At 41.7% G+C, this 15,327-nt stretch overlaps 1 protein-coding gene across 1 annotated transcript; it reads right to left on the bottom strand.

The window, feature by feature from the left end:
- Positions 1-371: 371 nt before the first annotated feature.
- Positions 372-13,681, bottom strand: LOC109865417 (CD9 antigen-like). The gene is made up of 8 exons (XM_020453619.2): positions 13,109-13,681; positions 8,545-8,647; positions 3,882-3,979; positions 3,208-3,282; positions 3,006-3,101; positions 2,812-2,871; positions 2,370-2,453; positions 372-2,217 (listed from the first exon to the last, which is right to left on the bottom strand). Exons 1-8 carry the CDS (start codon positions 13,175-13,177, stop codon positions 2,152-2,154), a joined length of 651 nt encoding a protein of 216 aa, XP_020309208.1. The 5' UTR covers positions 13,178-13,681; the 3' UTR covers positions 372-2,151.
- Between the last annotated feature and the right edge of the window lie 1,646 nt (positions 13,682-15,327).

Below are 15,327 nucleotides of genomic sequence, written 5' to 3'. Positions count from 1 at the left end.
ATTTTATGGCTGGTTATGACACCTACATAAGTGTCAAAACCCATATTTATTCAAATGTGTTTTTTCCCTGTCAAGAAGTTTCCTTTCGTTTGAAAGTTAGTTTCTTAAGTCCTTTGTTGTGATGAATTATTTACAGTCATGTTTTTTTCATCATATTTGAACTAACTTGTAAAAAAGATACTTAATAACACTCAAGAATCATTATGACCATCATAATCATATAAACCAGATAGGCCTGTCATGTGCATGCCCTTATGTAAGTCATCAGTCAAAAAGAGGGTGTCTTGTCCTGCTCCTGAAATCTGTTCCTGCGTTCATCCCTGTCATCAGAAAGAGAGCATTGGGGTAGGTGCAAGTCTGACAGCAATGTGTGCCCAATTACAACAATATTTTAATATGGTCAATTTCAGAAAATGTTATATAACATAAACATGCTGTTGAAGAGTAGGCTATGGTGTAATGGAATGTTTTGCGTTGTGTGGTAGGTTTTGACACACTTATGTAGGTGTCATAACCAGCCACAAAATAACGCAATATATGGCACAACAGGTTCAAATATATGTGTCATGACAAGTTATGTCAGCTGTTATGACATATTATGACATGGTTATTATGACCGTTTCATAATGTGTTATGATGCTGGGTGTCCGGTAGTGTTACCGGTTTTCATTATTTTTTACCTGGCATTAGTGCGTAAACCTAAGCTTTGGGGTCACCTGTATGTTAAAACTTCATTTGTCAATAAATAAATGTTCAAGCGAAAAATGGGAACTGTACAGTACATTTAGTATATTTGCTGGTTGGGGTCGGGCATCAGATTTGACCATTATCACATATAGTCAGGCGGTTGCGGATGGGTGAACAGTCAACTGACCCCCACATCCCTAATGTTTGTCAAATACAGCTAATAGCTTTCTGCTATTAACTAGGTTAAATAGTCTAATTTCTTTTAGCTTTCTCAAGGGAGATCCATGAACATTTAAATAGGATAAAAACAGATCTGATTTGACCAAATGGACATGCTGATAAAATGAAAGCGTTCAATGTATTTTTTGTTTGACATTATTAGCATACATAACCTGGATCTACAACCGTGTGGGCCAACTGTGTGCAAACAATATTAACACCCACTAGAAAGAATTCATTCAAAATATACACTAACTCACTGGAACAGTTCACACGTGTTCTCTGAGGCCTCGCCCAGGACAATGCAAAAAGGCTTGAACATCCTGACTTCAGGTTGGACATTAAAATAATGACAGTACAGTGCTTCATAAAATGTAGCTGCTTCCTGAATATTAATGACAAAAGTTCTTCAGAATATTGGTCAAGTTGAAATCAGCTCTTTTCCAAAACAAGGTGCAGGGTCTGCTTGTAGCAGAGCAACACTATGCTGATGGGCCAAGCAAAGGAAAACAACATACAGTTAGATAGTAGAATATGCAGCTGTGGTAGGAATAGATTGCTTGGGCTTGTCTATACAAAGATACAGATTTGAGACATTTAGTGAGCAATGATGCATACAGTAGGTGCAAGTCCCAACAACAGTTATGTAAAACTCAATGACTGAAGTTAAGATTACTGACCTAAATACAACTTTACAAGCAGACAACGTACGACTACAGTAGCTCTGTACACAAAATTAACCCTTGAACTGAGGTTACAAGACATTGAATAAATAACGTTAAAAACAGCACACAAAGGAGTTTGTATACAGCAATGCTCCTCAGCCATCATATTCCTGCGTCAAAGAGGAAGACGGTACATGAACATGGCAGTGTTAGAGGATGAGACACATGGGGGATGTCTCAGAGTAGTGCCAGATGCTGAGCCACGTTGTGCTTGGAGAGGAGTGCAGTAAGAGGCCAGTTATTCAGGTCACCGAGATGCCAGAGGAGAGAGAGGGGTTCTGGTGTAACTGCCTCTGTCCAGGGGACGGGGAAATCCCTGTCAACATTTCAGTGTGTGATATCACACCTGCACCACTAAATTGACCCCCGGACTTGAATGTTTGTGTTAAAAAGGGCTCCCCTGTCCTCCATCCCAGATGTGATGTACCCTCCTTGTTCAGGCATTGTGATTATAAAGAGCTGGTGAGTCGGTATTAAGCCTGCAGGGTGGGAGGGGTAAGGCTGGAGCTACTGGGTCTTTCTAGATCACCTCCCTGTTGTTCCGAATTGCACAGCAGAGGACCATACTGAAGATCATACCAATGACCTGAGGAGAGAACAAAAAAATATAATTTGTCAACTATAAGCTTGTAATACAGTTTTCTGCAGATTTCTGGTAATATTTTGTAAATAATTATATAATGAGTTACCATATGTAACATAATGTAATTTGTGCCTGAGTGTCAGTAAGACTCTTACCATTACACCTGCAACACCAATCCCCACATATCCGATAATGTAGAGCTTTTCATTGAAAAAGTCCGTTATTGCATTCAGACAGTTCTGGAAACACACATAACATAATGTCACTTACAATACCTTTATTCACTTTTTCTTAATAAGAGAACATTAGGGTATCTTCATTAGCCTCTATAGAGCACACAATATCTCTGAAACCCATGATCTAAGCACAGCTATAGGTACTACTGTACTATAACTAGCCTATAAAACTAGATATTAATAATCTAATTTGAAATTAGGTCAAATAGATAACAGCCGGCCTAAAGTAATGGCTATCAGACAGTAAAGGAGACAAGAAGTGGAACTACGGTAAACCATGTTGTTTTCAATGGTGTTATACTGCCACCTAGAGGAATATATGATACTGCAGCAGGAGAGCGCAAAGAAGAGTTGTTTGTACCTTTAGGTCTTCATCAGGACACAGAGACGGGTTAGTCACGGAGTCCCCACAGCAATTCAGCTACAAATGGAAATAAAACAGAATATAACAAATAAATATAGCATATCAAAACATAGAAATGGACAACATTGACAATGTGACATGATCAATTAAGTACTTCATGAGAGCATAAAGAAAACAGTAGTTTAACTCACAACAGTGTGGTAAATTGCTGCTATTGCCGTCTGGTTGGCATTTTCAGAACCTTCTGAAATAGATTCACTGTAGAACTTTTGAACATCTTCAATGATCTAAAACATAGATTAAGGATGAATTAAAATTAGTCAGAGATTGCAGTATCAATAAATTGTCTTTCATTTAAGTTTAATATCAGAACATTGATTGGAGTGGATATACCTTGTCTTTGCTCATGAATCCAAACACACCTGCAGCAACTTCTGCACCAACGATTACAAGAAGGCAGGCAAAGAACTGCAAAACAGAGAGGGCAGTGACATATTAAGCCAATAAGGCCTGAGTACCACGACTAAGGGCTGTTCTAATGCACAATGCAATGCGGAGTGCCTGGATACAGCCCTTAGCCGTGGTATATTGGCCATATACCACAAACACCTGAGAAGCCTTATTGCTGCTATAAACTGGTTACCAACATAACTAAAGCAGTAGAAAGAAATGTCATACCCATGGTATACCGTCTGATATACCACGGCTGTCAGCCAATCAGCATTCAGGGCTCGAACCACCCAGTTCATTTTAATGCATAGCCCACCATACAGTATCCTGTACATATTGCCAGGAGTTTTCCCAGATCAGGACATATGGCTAGTAAAAACTCAGGGCCTACTGACAGTATACTCATAAGAGAAGCCCACCAGGCACACACTGGTGGAACCAATGTTGTTTTCACATCAGTTCAATGAAATTATGATGACCCAACATGGAATAGACATTGCATTGACGTCTGTGCCCAGTGGGAGGCTTGTGTTGACTCAAAATGGTTGGGTAGAGCTAAGATAAAATTGCATTCCACTGAACAGGTGCCTAAGGTAAAACTCCCACCAATTACCCACCGACGCAAGGAGACACTGTGACTCCTTCACAGCTCCACAGCAACCAAAGAATCCCACCAGCGTCATTCCCCCACCTGCACCAATCAGTATGTACACGGCTGAGGAGAGATAGACAGAGAGTGAGTGGGGGGGGTTCAGTGAATCAACAGATGGTGACAGCATTAACAAAGATTGTTGCACATGGACCAAACCGTGCAGCAACACAATCTAGATAACTGCAAACTGAAGTGTAGGAATATCCCGTATATAATACAGCTAACATGTTAACATTCTGAAGTGTAGGAATATCCCGTATATAATACAGCTAACATGTTAACATTCTGAAGTGTAGGAATATCCCGTATATAATACAGCTAACATGTTAACATTCTGAAGTGTAGGAATATCCCGTATATAATACAGCTAACATGTTAACATTCTGAAGTGTTCGATGTGGAAAATACAGGAGCTGAAAGGAGATGCAAAATCCTGACAATTGTGAAAAGTGTCATTAAAACAAGGTACTTTTCCACTTCAAAGTGCTAATTGCACATTATTCAAAGTGCCTCTCGGTTGATTGAATATATTTTGCATACCCTGAATATCTTGGTGTTGCTAAGGTAATCCAATGCACATCTTTGCTGAACTTGCAGCAGTACAACACAACACTCATTTTCAGAGGCATGTGGATGTCGTTAGCTGCTCCACCCCCGCTCACTACCAGCCCTGTGATGGCCCCCCTCCCTCACTACCAGCCCTATGATGTCCCCCCTCCCTCACTACCAGCACTGTGATGTCCTCCTCACAACACGCCCTTTGGTGCCCCCCCCCTCCCCACACACACACACCTCAATACCAGCCCTGTGATGCCCCGCCACACAACTCACTACCAGCCCTGTGGTGCGCACCCATACCCTTCACTACCAGCCCTGTGGTGCACCCCACACCCCTCACTACCAGCCCTGTGGTGCCCCCCAACCCTCACTACCAGCCCTGTGGTGCCCCCCCATACCTATTACTACCAGCCCTGTGGTGCGCCCCCCACCCCTCACTACCAGCCCGGGGGTGCCGCCCCCCATAACCCTCACTACCAGCCCTGTGGTGCCCTCCCACACCCCTCACTACCAGCCCTGTAGTGCCCTCCCACACCCCTCACTACCAGCCCTGTGGTTCCCCCCCCACACCCCTCAATACCAGCCCTGTGGTGCCCCCCCACACCCCCCACACCCCTCACTACCAGCCCTGTGGTGCCCTCCCACACCCCTCACTACCAGCCCTGTGGTCCCCCCCCCACACCCCTCACTACCAGCCCTGTGGTGCCCCCCCATACCTATTACTACCAGCCCTGTGGTGCCCCCCCCCCACCCCTCACTACCAGCCCGGTGGTGCCGCCCCCCATAACCCTCACTACCAGCCCTGTGGTGCCCTCCCATACTCCTAACTTCCAGCCCTGTGTTGCCTTCCTACACCTCTCATTACCAGCCCTGTGATAGGGTAGTAATGGTACACCAGGGCAGTCCCCATACTTCGTGTTCAGGGCTTAATCAATGACACAGGCAGGAACTGCTATGGCTGCCTAATTAAACCACATTGGGGCCGTGGTGCGCTAAGGTTGTTTTCATTGCTTAAGAACAATAGACAGGAGGTATGGCGAAACAGTCCGCTGTGGCTGCGCTGTGGTTGGGGGAGGAAACTGGGAACAAGAGGGCTGGCTGAGCTCAAAGCTTATCTCCTGCTTAGCAATGGAAAACACCATGAGACAAGACAGGTGCCTTGCTTTACACAAACAAAGCTAGCGACGTTGATAAGAGAGGCCTTCTCAACACATGTACAGCACTCATCCTTATCGATATCTGCCATATCTAAGCATTTGCACTTCTGTGTTGGCCCAGCATTGGTGGAGGATAGCAATGGGCAATGCAAATCTTTGAGAGTTCAGTGTGCAAATCTACAGTGTGTAGATTCAGTGTGCAAATCTACCATAGGCTTGTCTCAGCTTAGACAGACACAGAAGTGACAGAATGGAAAGTGAATCATCAGTAGAGAATGCTGCATATTGCCCCTCTATGGTATCTCTGTCTGTTCAGTCTGGTCTTGTCTCGTCGGGACAGCTGCAATAAGGCCTTTCTCTCTCCTATGGTTCTTATGCAGCCCAAGATAATATGCGTCTTGTGTTGCCAAGGCAATATGATAAAAGAATGATCAATCGTAGTGATTTTTTTGTTGTCGTTGCAACGTCTCCACATTAAATGTGAAATGAAATGGATAAGAACACATGGTTATGCATGTATTGTTGGCTACAACCAATACACTCTTAGAAGAAAATAAAGTGCTATCTAGAACCTAAAAGGGTTCTTTGGCTGTCTCCCTAAGAGAATGCTTTTTGGTTCCAGGTAGAAGCCAAAAGGGTTCTGTTCTACCTAGAACCAAAAAGGGTGTTCCTATGGGGATAGCCGAAGAACCCTTTTGGAACCCTTTTTTCTAAGAGCGTATTACGAAACTCAGAAGTTACCATGTTGGGTAAGAAGCTCTCTTTGTGCCACATGGTTTGGATGCCCAGGCAAGCGCTGGTATGACATTTGCATTGAAAGCCAAAATGAACTTGATAGTGTTATCATAACCAGCGACATTGCATACATCATCCCAAAGCTTGGGCATCTATCCAGATCTTCTTTTACTGCATTTAACTAGGATTAAATCAAGAAGTTGACACCAGATGTCAATATCACACTGTGCAATGAATGACGCACTGTTTGATGATATCATGACATTCTGGCTGATGGGAGTGGCGGTCACTAGGAGACTGTAGCCTCAGAGCACCCTGAGGACAGCAGCCGACTGGGTGAAGGCATGGTGAAGAGCTGATGAAGTGAAGTCACCATTTTAGGTCATGCTCTAAGTGGGAGTAACAAGAATAGGCTGCATTCTACTCATTTCCATGGTGGAGACCCATTGAGAGAGATGCTATTGTATGGAACACTGAACTGAAGTGTACTTAATACGGAACGTTGAGAGGCATTGTGTGAATGTTATTGTTATCGTTTTCATATAATGGACGCTCAGGAAAATGCCCCTCCAAGCACTTTCTCTTCAAAGAGCTCATGTGGGAAATATGTTTGTTGTTGCAAGAATAAACCTGTGATTATGTCCTAAAAGGGGATGATGACCCACAGGCAATTGAGTGCTGACTCTAATAGAATAAGCCATCAAAAAGTTAAGATTCCTGTCATAGCATATACACTGAGTGACATAGACTGACCAGGTGAATCCAGGTAAAAGCTGATGTCACCTGTTAAATCCACTTCAATCAGTGTAGATGAAGGGGAGGAGACAGGTTAAAGAAGGATTTTTAAACATTGAGACATGGATTGTGTACACTAACGTTCAAAAGTTTGGGGTCACTTAGAAATGGCATTTTTTGTCCATTAAAATAACATCAAATTGATCAGAAATACAGTGTAGACATTGTTAATGTTGTAAATTACTATTGTAGCTGGAAATGGGATGCTGGCCTTCTAGGCAGAGTTCCTCTGTCCAGTGTCTGTGTTCTTTTGCCCATCTTAGTCTGAGATACTACTTTTTCTTTGCAACTCTGCCTAGAAGGCCAGCATCCCAGAGTCGCTTCTTCACTGTTGACGTTGAGACTGGTGTTTTGAGCCTGTAATCGAACCCACAAATGTTGATGCGCCAGATACTCAACTAGTCTAAAGAAGGACAGTTTTATTGCTTCTTTAATCAGCAAAACAGTTTTCAGCTGTGCTAATGTAATTGCAAAAGGGTTTTCTAATGATTAATTATCATTTTCAAATTATATGCCATTGGAAAACAGGAGTGATGGTTGCTCATAATGGGCCTCTGTACGCCTATGTAGATATTCCATACAAAATCTGCCGTTTCCAGCTACAATAGTAATTTACAACATGAACAATGTCTCCACTGTATTTCTGATCAATTTGATGTTATTTTAATGGACAAAAAATATATTTTCTTTAAAAACAAGGACATTTCTAAGTGACCCCAAACTTTTGAACGGTAGTGTACTGTATGTGTGCCATTCAGAGGGTGAATGGGCAAGACAAACGATTTAAGTGCCTTTGTAGGTGCCAGGCGTACTGGTTTGAGTGTGTCAAGAATCACAACGCTGCTGGGTTTTTCACACAACAGTTTCCCATGTGTATCAAGAATGGTCCACCACCCAAAGGACATCCAGCCAACTTGACAACTGTGGGAAGCATTGGAGTCAACATGTGTTGTGAAACGCTTGACACCTTGTTGAGTCCATGCCGACGAACAGAGGCTGTTCTGAGGGCAAAAGGGGGTGCAAACTTTATATCAGGAAGGTGTTCTTAATGTTTTATACACTCAGTGTATGTTCCTGTGAGATTAAAACAGGACCAGGTTGATGGGAAATGCTTCAACAAACACAAAGATAGCCACGCATTAAATACTGTACTTCAAACGTATTCCTACCCTAGTGAACATTGTAGGTAGCTGGGCTGTGTTCTGTACAAGGAAATGTAAGGACATTTTTTGAAAACCTTTTTTGAAACAGAGGAGATGTTAGCATTTTGCTATGGTTATGTTATGCCATACTAAACACGAGACAGGTAACTAATTCCAGTAGAACCGTTGGAAGGGTGTTCAGCTGATCTTGGCACCTGGTCTCACTGTGAACTGGACTCACCCATGAAGAAGGTCTCAGGCGCTTCCTCTCCAGCCAGGAGCTGGACTGTCTCTGGGTCAAACCTCAGCCATAATCCCACTGCCAACACAAATGAGCCACACAGCTGGGGTGCAGAAAAGGAGAGATGAAGCATAAACATACACCAATATTCACTGTATAACATTTAGTGGAAATAAATAAATACATGTATTCATTAATCATCAACATTGTTATACATTCCTTTTTTAAATGTCATCATGAACCATTAAACCTGTATTAGAGCATGATGTTGCATACTATAGATGAGATTCAGACTGACTGGTGTATATTAACAATAACATTGTCTGGAGTTGACCTTGAGAACAGATCAGGACAGCACTGATCCCCATGACAGCCTTACCAGATACACAGTGGTATTCCATCCGTGTGCTGCCTGGCCTTACATAGAGGCTGAGCAGATACTCTTGGGCAGACTCTTCAATAAAACATTGTACTCAGAAAAAAAAAAACTGTCAAAAATGGCTGTTTTCATTAAAAGGAACAGCCATTACGAAAATAATTGACTTCACAACTAACCACAGCCCTTGTGTGTCCTCTGTGTCCCATTAAAAATACATACACCATAACCAGTTGTTTTCAACCGTTACTGCACATAGTGGAAATCTAATGGTATTATGTTGTAATAAAAAAGTAACACATGCTAACTAGTCCGCTTTTAACCTCTGGGGCCTTTGGCCTTCAGAGCACCATGTAGAGAGGCAGCCAAAGCAGACACGGCCCCAAGACGCTGACCTAAGGTCAGTGTTACATTTTAAACCCCTAATGGGGATGCATAAGCAGAGGGATAGGCAGAGGGTAAACTAAGCCTACATCTGTGCCTACAGCTAAAACCTAGACAGGGCAGAGCAGCCCGTGGTGTCTCAGCCTCAAGCTGTGTCCACTACCACCCTGCCCTCTTTGGCTTTCTCCTCACCACTATGACCCTGCCCTCTTTGGCTTTCTCCTCACCACTATGACCCTGCCCTCTTTGGCTTTCTCCTCACCACTATGACCCCGCCCTCTTTGGCTTTCTCCTCACCACTATGACCCCGCTCTCATTGGCTCAGCTCACAACGCTGCTGCTTTTGTCTCATAACTGGGCACAAAGGGCTGCTGTCTGACGAAGTGACACCACTCTGGGGACGACCAATTGTCTTACCGTGGGCAGAGAGCTCTAGATCGTAAAGTCGGGAATAGAGATACTCTAATATCCCTAATATTACGTATATCATCAAGAACAATGTATTTGTATTTCAGTTTCAGAAATGTGACACATTGGTCAAAAATTTTACTTTTAGAAAGCAATATGAAAACAGGTTAAAAACTTCATATATGAACACATATCTTAGCAATGTGACAACAATTGATATATGTTATCTGATAGCATTGTTCCCCTATTCTTCGGGTAAAGGCCTAAAAGTCCATTAGCAAATTGGCATGGAAACCCGACGTTTCGGGCAGAAATTAGCGTTTCCTCTCATAACCTCTACAAGCCAGAATGTTGAATAAAATAATATTTTAACCTACTGTACAGGTTGTCCATACAGTTGGTCCTTTTGGCCGGTAAGAATGTGAGACAATATATCCTACGTTTTTTAAAGCGCTGGCAATGCGTTCAGATTTCTGTCACCTGCAGCATGCACAGAACCATGTAAACACGTGCATGTGCTCGGCAAGTATGCATGCGTCTTGTTCATGCATTTGATCTTTCTTTGCTTTATCTTGGCCAGGTCGCAGTTGTAAATGAGAACATGTTCTCAGCTGGCCTACCTGGTTAAATAAAGGTGAAATAAAAAAATACAAATAATGCATTTTAAGAATTTATCTGCATTGTATGTTTGATAGCTAGCTAGCCAGCTTTAGAGGAATGATTCCATAAATGTTTCAAATTCGCTGCTAATAGTCTTAGTCGATTTTCACCCACGGCCACAAATTGAGGGAAACAAAAAAATGTTTTCCCATTGACCCCCAACTTCATAGCTAATTCTATGTTATACAGAAATAACAAATGTGCCGAAAAGCTGCTGTTCAACCAGGTCGAAAATCCCGACCTGCGGTTCACAATGCTCCTACATAGGGAAATAGGGCCTGCGGTTCACAATGCTCCTACATAGGGAAATAGGGCCTGCGGTTCACAATGCTCCTACATAGGGAAATAGGGCCTGCGGTTCACAATGCTCCTACATAGGGAAATAGGGCCTGCGGTTCACAATGCTCCTACATAGGGAAATAGGGCCTGCGGTTCACAATGCTCCTACATAGGGAAATAGGGCCTGCGGTTCACAATGCTCCTACATAGGGAAATAGGGCCTGCGGTTCACAATGCTCCTACATAGGGAAATAGGGCCTGCGGTTCACAATGCTCCTACATAGGGAAATAGGGCCTGCGGTTCACAATGCTCCTACATAGGGAAATAGGGCCTGCGGTTCACAATGCTCCTACATAGGGAAATAGGGCCTGCGGTTCACAATGCTCCTACATAGGGAAATAGGGCCTGCGGTTCACAATGCTCCTACATAGGGAAATAGGGCCTGCGAGAAGAGCCGTGGAGCTTCAGGCTATTCAGAGTGGGATAGTGGGAAATGTGGTGACTCGGTGTCCAAGTAGGACACACGTAGCTATGAGTGTGGAAAACATTTCACCACAGGTAAGACATTTCACTTGTTTAGTATTGTCCATTTGTAAATCCACTCACTACTTGTAGCTGTATAGTCCGTTTGCTTGTGTTGATGGTCTTGACTAGCTTAATGTTCCGGTCGGTAGCTAGCTAACACTCACTCACGTGACTGCTAGCACCATCATGAAAAGGGGCATTAGGGAAGCCCTATCGTATTACGTTTAAGTAGTGAGAACGCCTGAGAGCAGGCACTGTTGATAGTTATCTTTAGAAATGTTGGACTTTTCTTGAATGTAGTTTTGTAATTGACTAAAACAAGCAGACAAGAAAGCAGACAACAAGAAAATTGTGTTTGAAAAAGGTCATGTGGTTGTTTCCCCACTGGCGGGTAGGGCCGCAACTTTCTATCTAATACCGACTGGGACTACAGTGGTTCTTCCTTTAAAAGTTGTGTCGTACTGCAGCACAGCTTGCGGGCAGCCGCAGAATTCTATGGCATGTGTATGTGTGTGTATGTGACAAATAACATTTTATTTTATTTGTTATTTTAGTGCCAGCCATTGTTGCCATTAATGCTAGTTAGTGCAAGTTTGACCACCCGAGGGCATCTTTGAGAAGCATTGACTGTTTTTAATATTGCTGAACTAGAGAATTTAAAACCTTTGTTTTGTAAGATCATAGTATATGGGATTCCATTCAAAAAATGCAGTCCATCCACAGCCATACACTGGCTGAAATCAGTTGATGATAGGACTTAGACAAGTTGTAAATGCAACAAGTACTGATATTGTATTATATAATAGCACTCACAGCTTTCCAATGAAACAAAACATGGAGAAATGTATGGTCTGTTTACATATTTTAGGCTATCTATCGGAAAATTGGTATAAAACCCGTGGAAACTATTTTAATATTGTAAGTTGACAATAATTATATTACACAATTTCTGATATATCACATGCCTTACTTTTATTTTGCTACATAAGAAAAATCAAGATTATGTCTCTACTGCCATTCATTCCAATTAGACAGGTTTGGATGTCTCCCTGACCAATATGGCTGCCTTTTCCACACCATTCTGGAACTGAGGTTTTATGACATATCCCATCTAGTTATTTAATAGGATCTCTATTATCATAGATAGCTATGTTGGAAATATAGAAACAAACTGCAGTTCTGCAACAAATTCATAGGCCTATGCTATGTTTGACTCACATCAGGGAATAACAGTTTCTACAGCAACATAGTGAGACTGTATAAAGCCTCATTATTGTTATGTAATTTTCTTGTAACTTTTTTGATACACACACACACATATATATATTTTTTACTTTAGTTTATTTAGTAAATATTTTCTCAACTCTATTTCTTGAATGTCATTGTTGGTTAAGGGCTTGTTAAGTATGCATTTCACGGTAAAGTTTACACCTGTTTTATTCGGTGACAAATACGATTTGATTTGAAAATGTAATTTGAACATACTTTTTGCAGACATATAATAGTTGTTAACATAGTTAATTCACACATTTTGTTGACATTATACATGAAATTCAGATGGTTCAATGTGCCACATCATGGTTAAATAAGGATGAGAATAGAAAGAGAGTGTGTGTACAGTACTTGTGTGTATGTGTGAGGAAGTCCTATCTCATCCGTCAGAATACGACTACTATTGGTAACAACATACGTGGAAAAAAGAAACGAGTTATATTGATAAAAATCAGATAACATTGCAGAGACAGATCTAAAACGAAATGAAGTTTCCCCCCAGACCTAGATAAGAATATAAATGAATCGGTTTCAACCAGCGTGAGAGATTCACTTGCTGCAAAATGCATCCACAATCACGATCAATTATGCACACATGCAACCTTGTTTATGATTGAATAACTGTATATTAATTTATCAATAGTAGGACCAACACTTACCCATAATATGAAGTTGAAAACGAAAAGGAGATATTTCACGCATTTCATCCCACCTTGCACTTTACTCATGATTCTAGAGGCTTTTTTAGTCCTAGATCCTAATACAAGATCAAGAAGAGAGTGAGACTTTGTTAAAAAATGTGGGTTGGAAATAACTGGACATCAACCATACAACCCGCGCTGCAGTCTCAAAATGATTGCAGGAGCCAAAGATTTTTAAGGAAACCAAGATAGACCAGAACTTGTAATTTCCAATAACAACAAATGAGTCAGAGTGGGCAGAACAAGCAAGGCGGTGGGCAGAGCCAAGACGCGCTAGAAATATCCTATTGGCGCGTTCTAGTTAACATCTGTATATTTCCTTTACGGAACGCCTAAACAACTCGATTTTTACAAACTTTTGCAAATGGTGAAGTCTACAAAACTTAGTCCGTTCCGTTCATAACAGATTCTAGTTTTGGGAACAGAAATTGTATTGAGATTAAATGTTTAATTGATGAAAAGATTTGCAAAATGTCGGCCAAAATCCATATCGTTCCAACTTCTCCCACAGCCCGCCAGTGTGCTTCCCCACACTACCATATTTGGTAGTGAGTGGAACCGCACACCGGATGCTTCACATTTATACATCCAGTGAAATATCTGTCTCATTGTTATATCTGTAGAGGAATTTTACGCTAGTTGTCGGACTGCCCATTTTCTGTCATTGACTCGTGAGTGTAGAGATTAATTAGATAGCTGGGTTAGCTGACAACGTCACGAAAAGGATATGGACACTTTAATGGGGTAATAATCTCTTGTTGTGATTATGGATGACCAGGGGCCTGTTGCACAAAACTAGGATAAGGGATTAAGCCAGGATATCTTGGTGATCCTGGCTCAATTGATCCGTAATCCGGTTGCACTAAAGATGGATAGGGGGCAGGAGGATATGTTATGGTATAAATTACCATGGAGATTTATTCTGTGGAGCTATCCTGCTCCAGACCAGGCTAAATTCCAGGATCTATTTAATCTCATCCCTAATGTCAGTCAGCAGTCACCACAAATGGAAACCAATAGTTATTTCACTGCTCACTATACATTGTTATCACATATAACTAGACCCACTGTTATTATTTAAACGTTTGTGATCATTAATTTCAATGATTTTGGATAAAAAATGATTTTTAGATGATGTTGCTATCATTAGATAATTTACAGTTTCCCATAGACTATAAGGCTATATATAAAATGATAGAATATTAGGGCCACAGAGGGGAAAAAAACACAAGTCATAATATTGTAACCAGTTGTTTTAAAGGACAGTTGTTAAAATGACAGATGTGGGGCATTTCGTGAAATCGTACTTCAGTATGGTTTCATAAACAAAGACATGCTGATGTGCCAGAATATTAAGTATCACATTGTCATAAGTATCAAAACTGTAAAAACAATATGTAGCTTTTCTACAGAAAGAACCAGCCTCATAAATGTATGACTTTATCCTTTTTCTTCAGTGTGGCCCTAGTACTCTGTCATATAAACAAATACACATTCCATATGAATATAAAAACACAATGTGTAACATTATGTTCCTTTATTGAATAAGGACAAAACAAAGCAGGTAAACCATCAGCTCCTTTCGAAACTGAAGTCAGTGACTCTACAAGATGGAAAGCACAGAATCCAAGCATATTATGCAAAATGATACATACACATTCAAAGGTCTGTATATAACACACCCTGCATGTCTGCACACTAAAATAAATGCAGGACAAATCCATACACATCAACTGAACAGACAAATGAATGGATGCAGTAGCCTCCCTGCAGCCTTGTATTACACACAGTATACCGCACAAACATCATAAGAGGCCAAATTCGTCAAAAAACGAACCCCCCAAAAAAAACAAATTCCTCTGCCACCGCAGGACATATTTAACCAAAATTGAAAGCACACATACTAACTAAAATAATTCAACACATATTGGTCCCTCAGCAGCCGACCACTGTCGTCATCAGGGAAGATTGCCGGATTGTCCCAGTCCATGGCTGGTGGCACTCTGGGGGCCCTCTCCTTCCTCAGGCAGGCCACATTGTGGAGGACAGCACAAGCCACAGTAATATCACATGCCCTAACAGGGCTGACCCTTAATTTGTGAAGGCAGTGAAAGCGTGCCTTCAGGAGGCCAAAGGTCATTTCAACTCTGGCCCTGGTCCTGGCATGGGCATGGTTG

This window comes from Oncorhynchus kisutch, linkage group LG1, assembly GCF_002021735.2.
Source record: "Oncorhynchus kisutch isolate 150728-3 linkage group LG1, Okis_V2, whole genome shotgun sequence".
Taxonomy (NCBI): domain Eukaryota; kingdom Metazoa; phylum Chordata; class Actinopteri; order Salmoniformes; family Salmonidae; genus Oncorhynchus; species Oncorhynchus kisutch.
The sequence above is the reverse complement of the archived record's forward strand: the minus strand, read 5'-3'. Positions and strand labels throughout refer to the sequence as shown.

What these genes read in the sequence shown, in the direction of transcription:
- LOC109865417 (XM_020453619.2), bottom strand. Translation starts at nt 13,177, where the DNA reads ATGAGTAAAGTGCAAGGTGGGATGAAATGCGTGAAATATCTCCTTTTC. An exon ending in GCCTGAGACCTTCTTCATGG is followed by an intron (nt 3,980 to 8,544) that starts GTGAGTCCAGTT and finishes ATCTCTCCTCAG; the next exon opens with CCGTGTACATACTGATTGGT. An exon ending in GATTCATGAGCAAAGACAAG is followed by an intron (nt 3,102 to 3,207) that starts GTATATCCACTC and finishes TCTATGTTTTAG; the next exon opens with ATCATTGAAGATGTTCAAAA.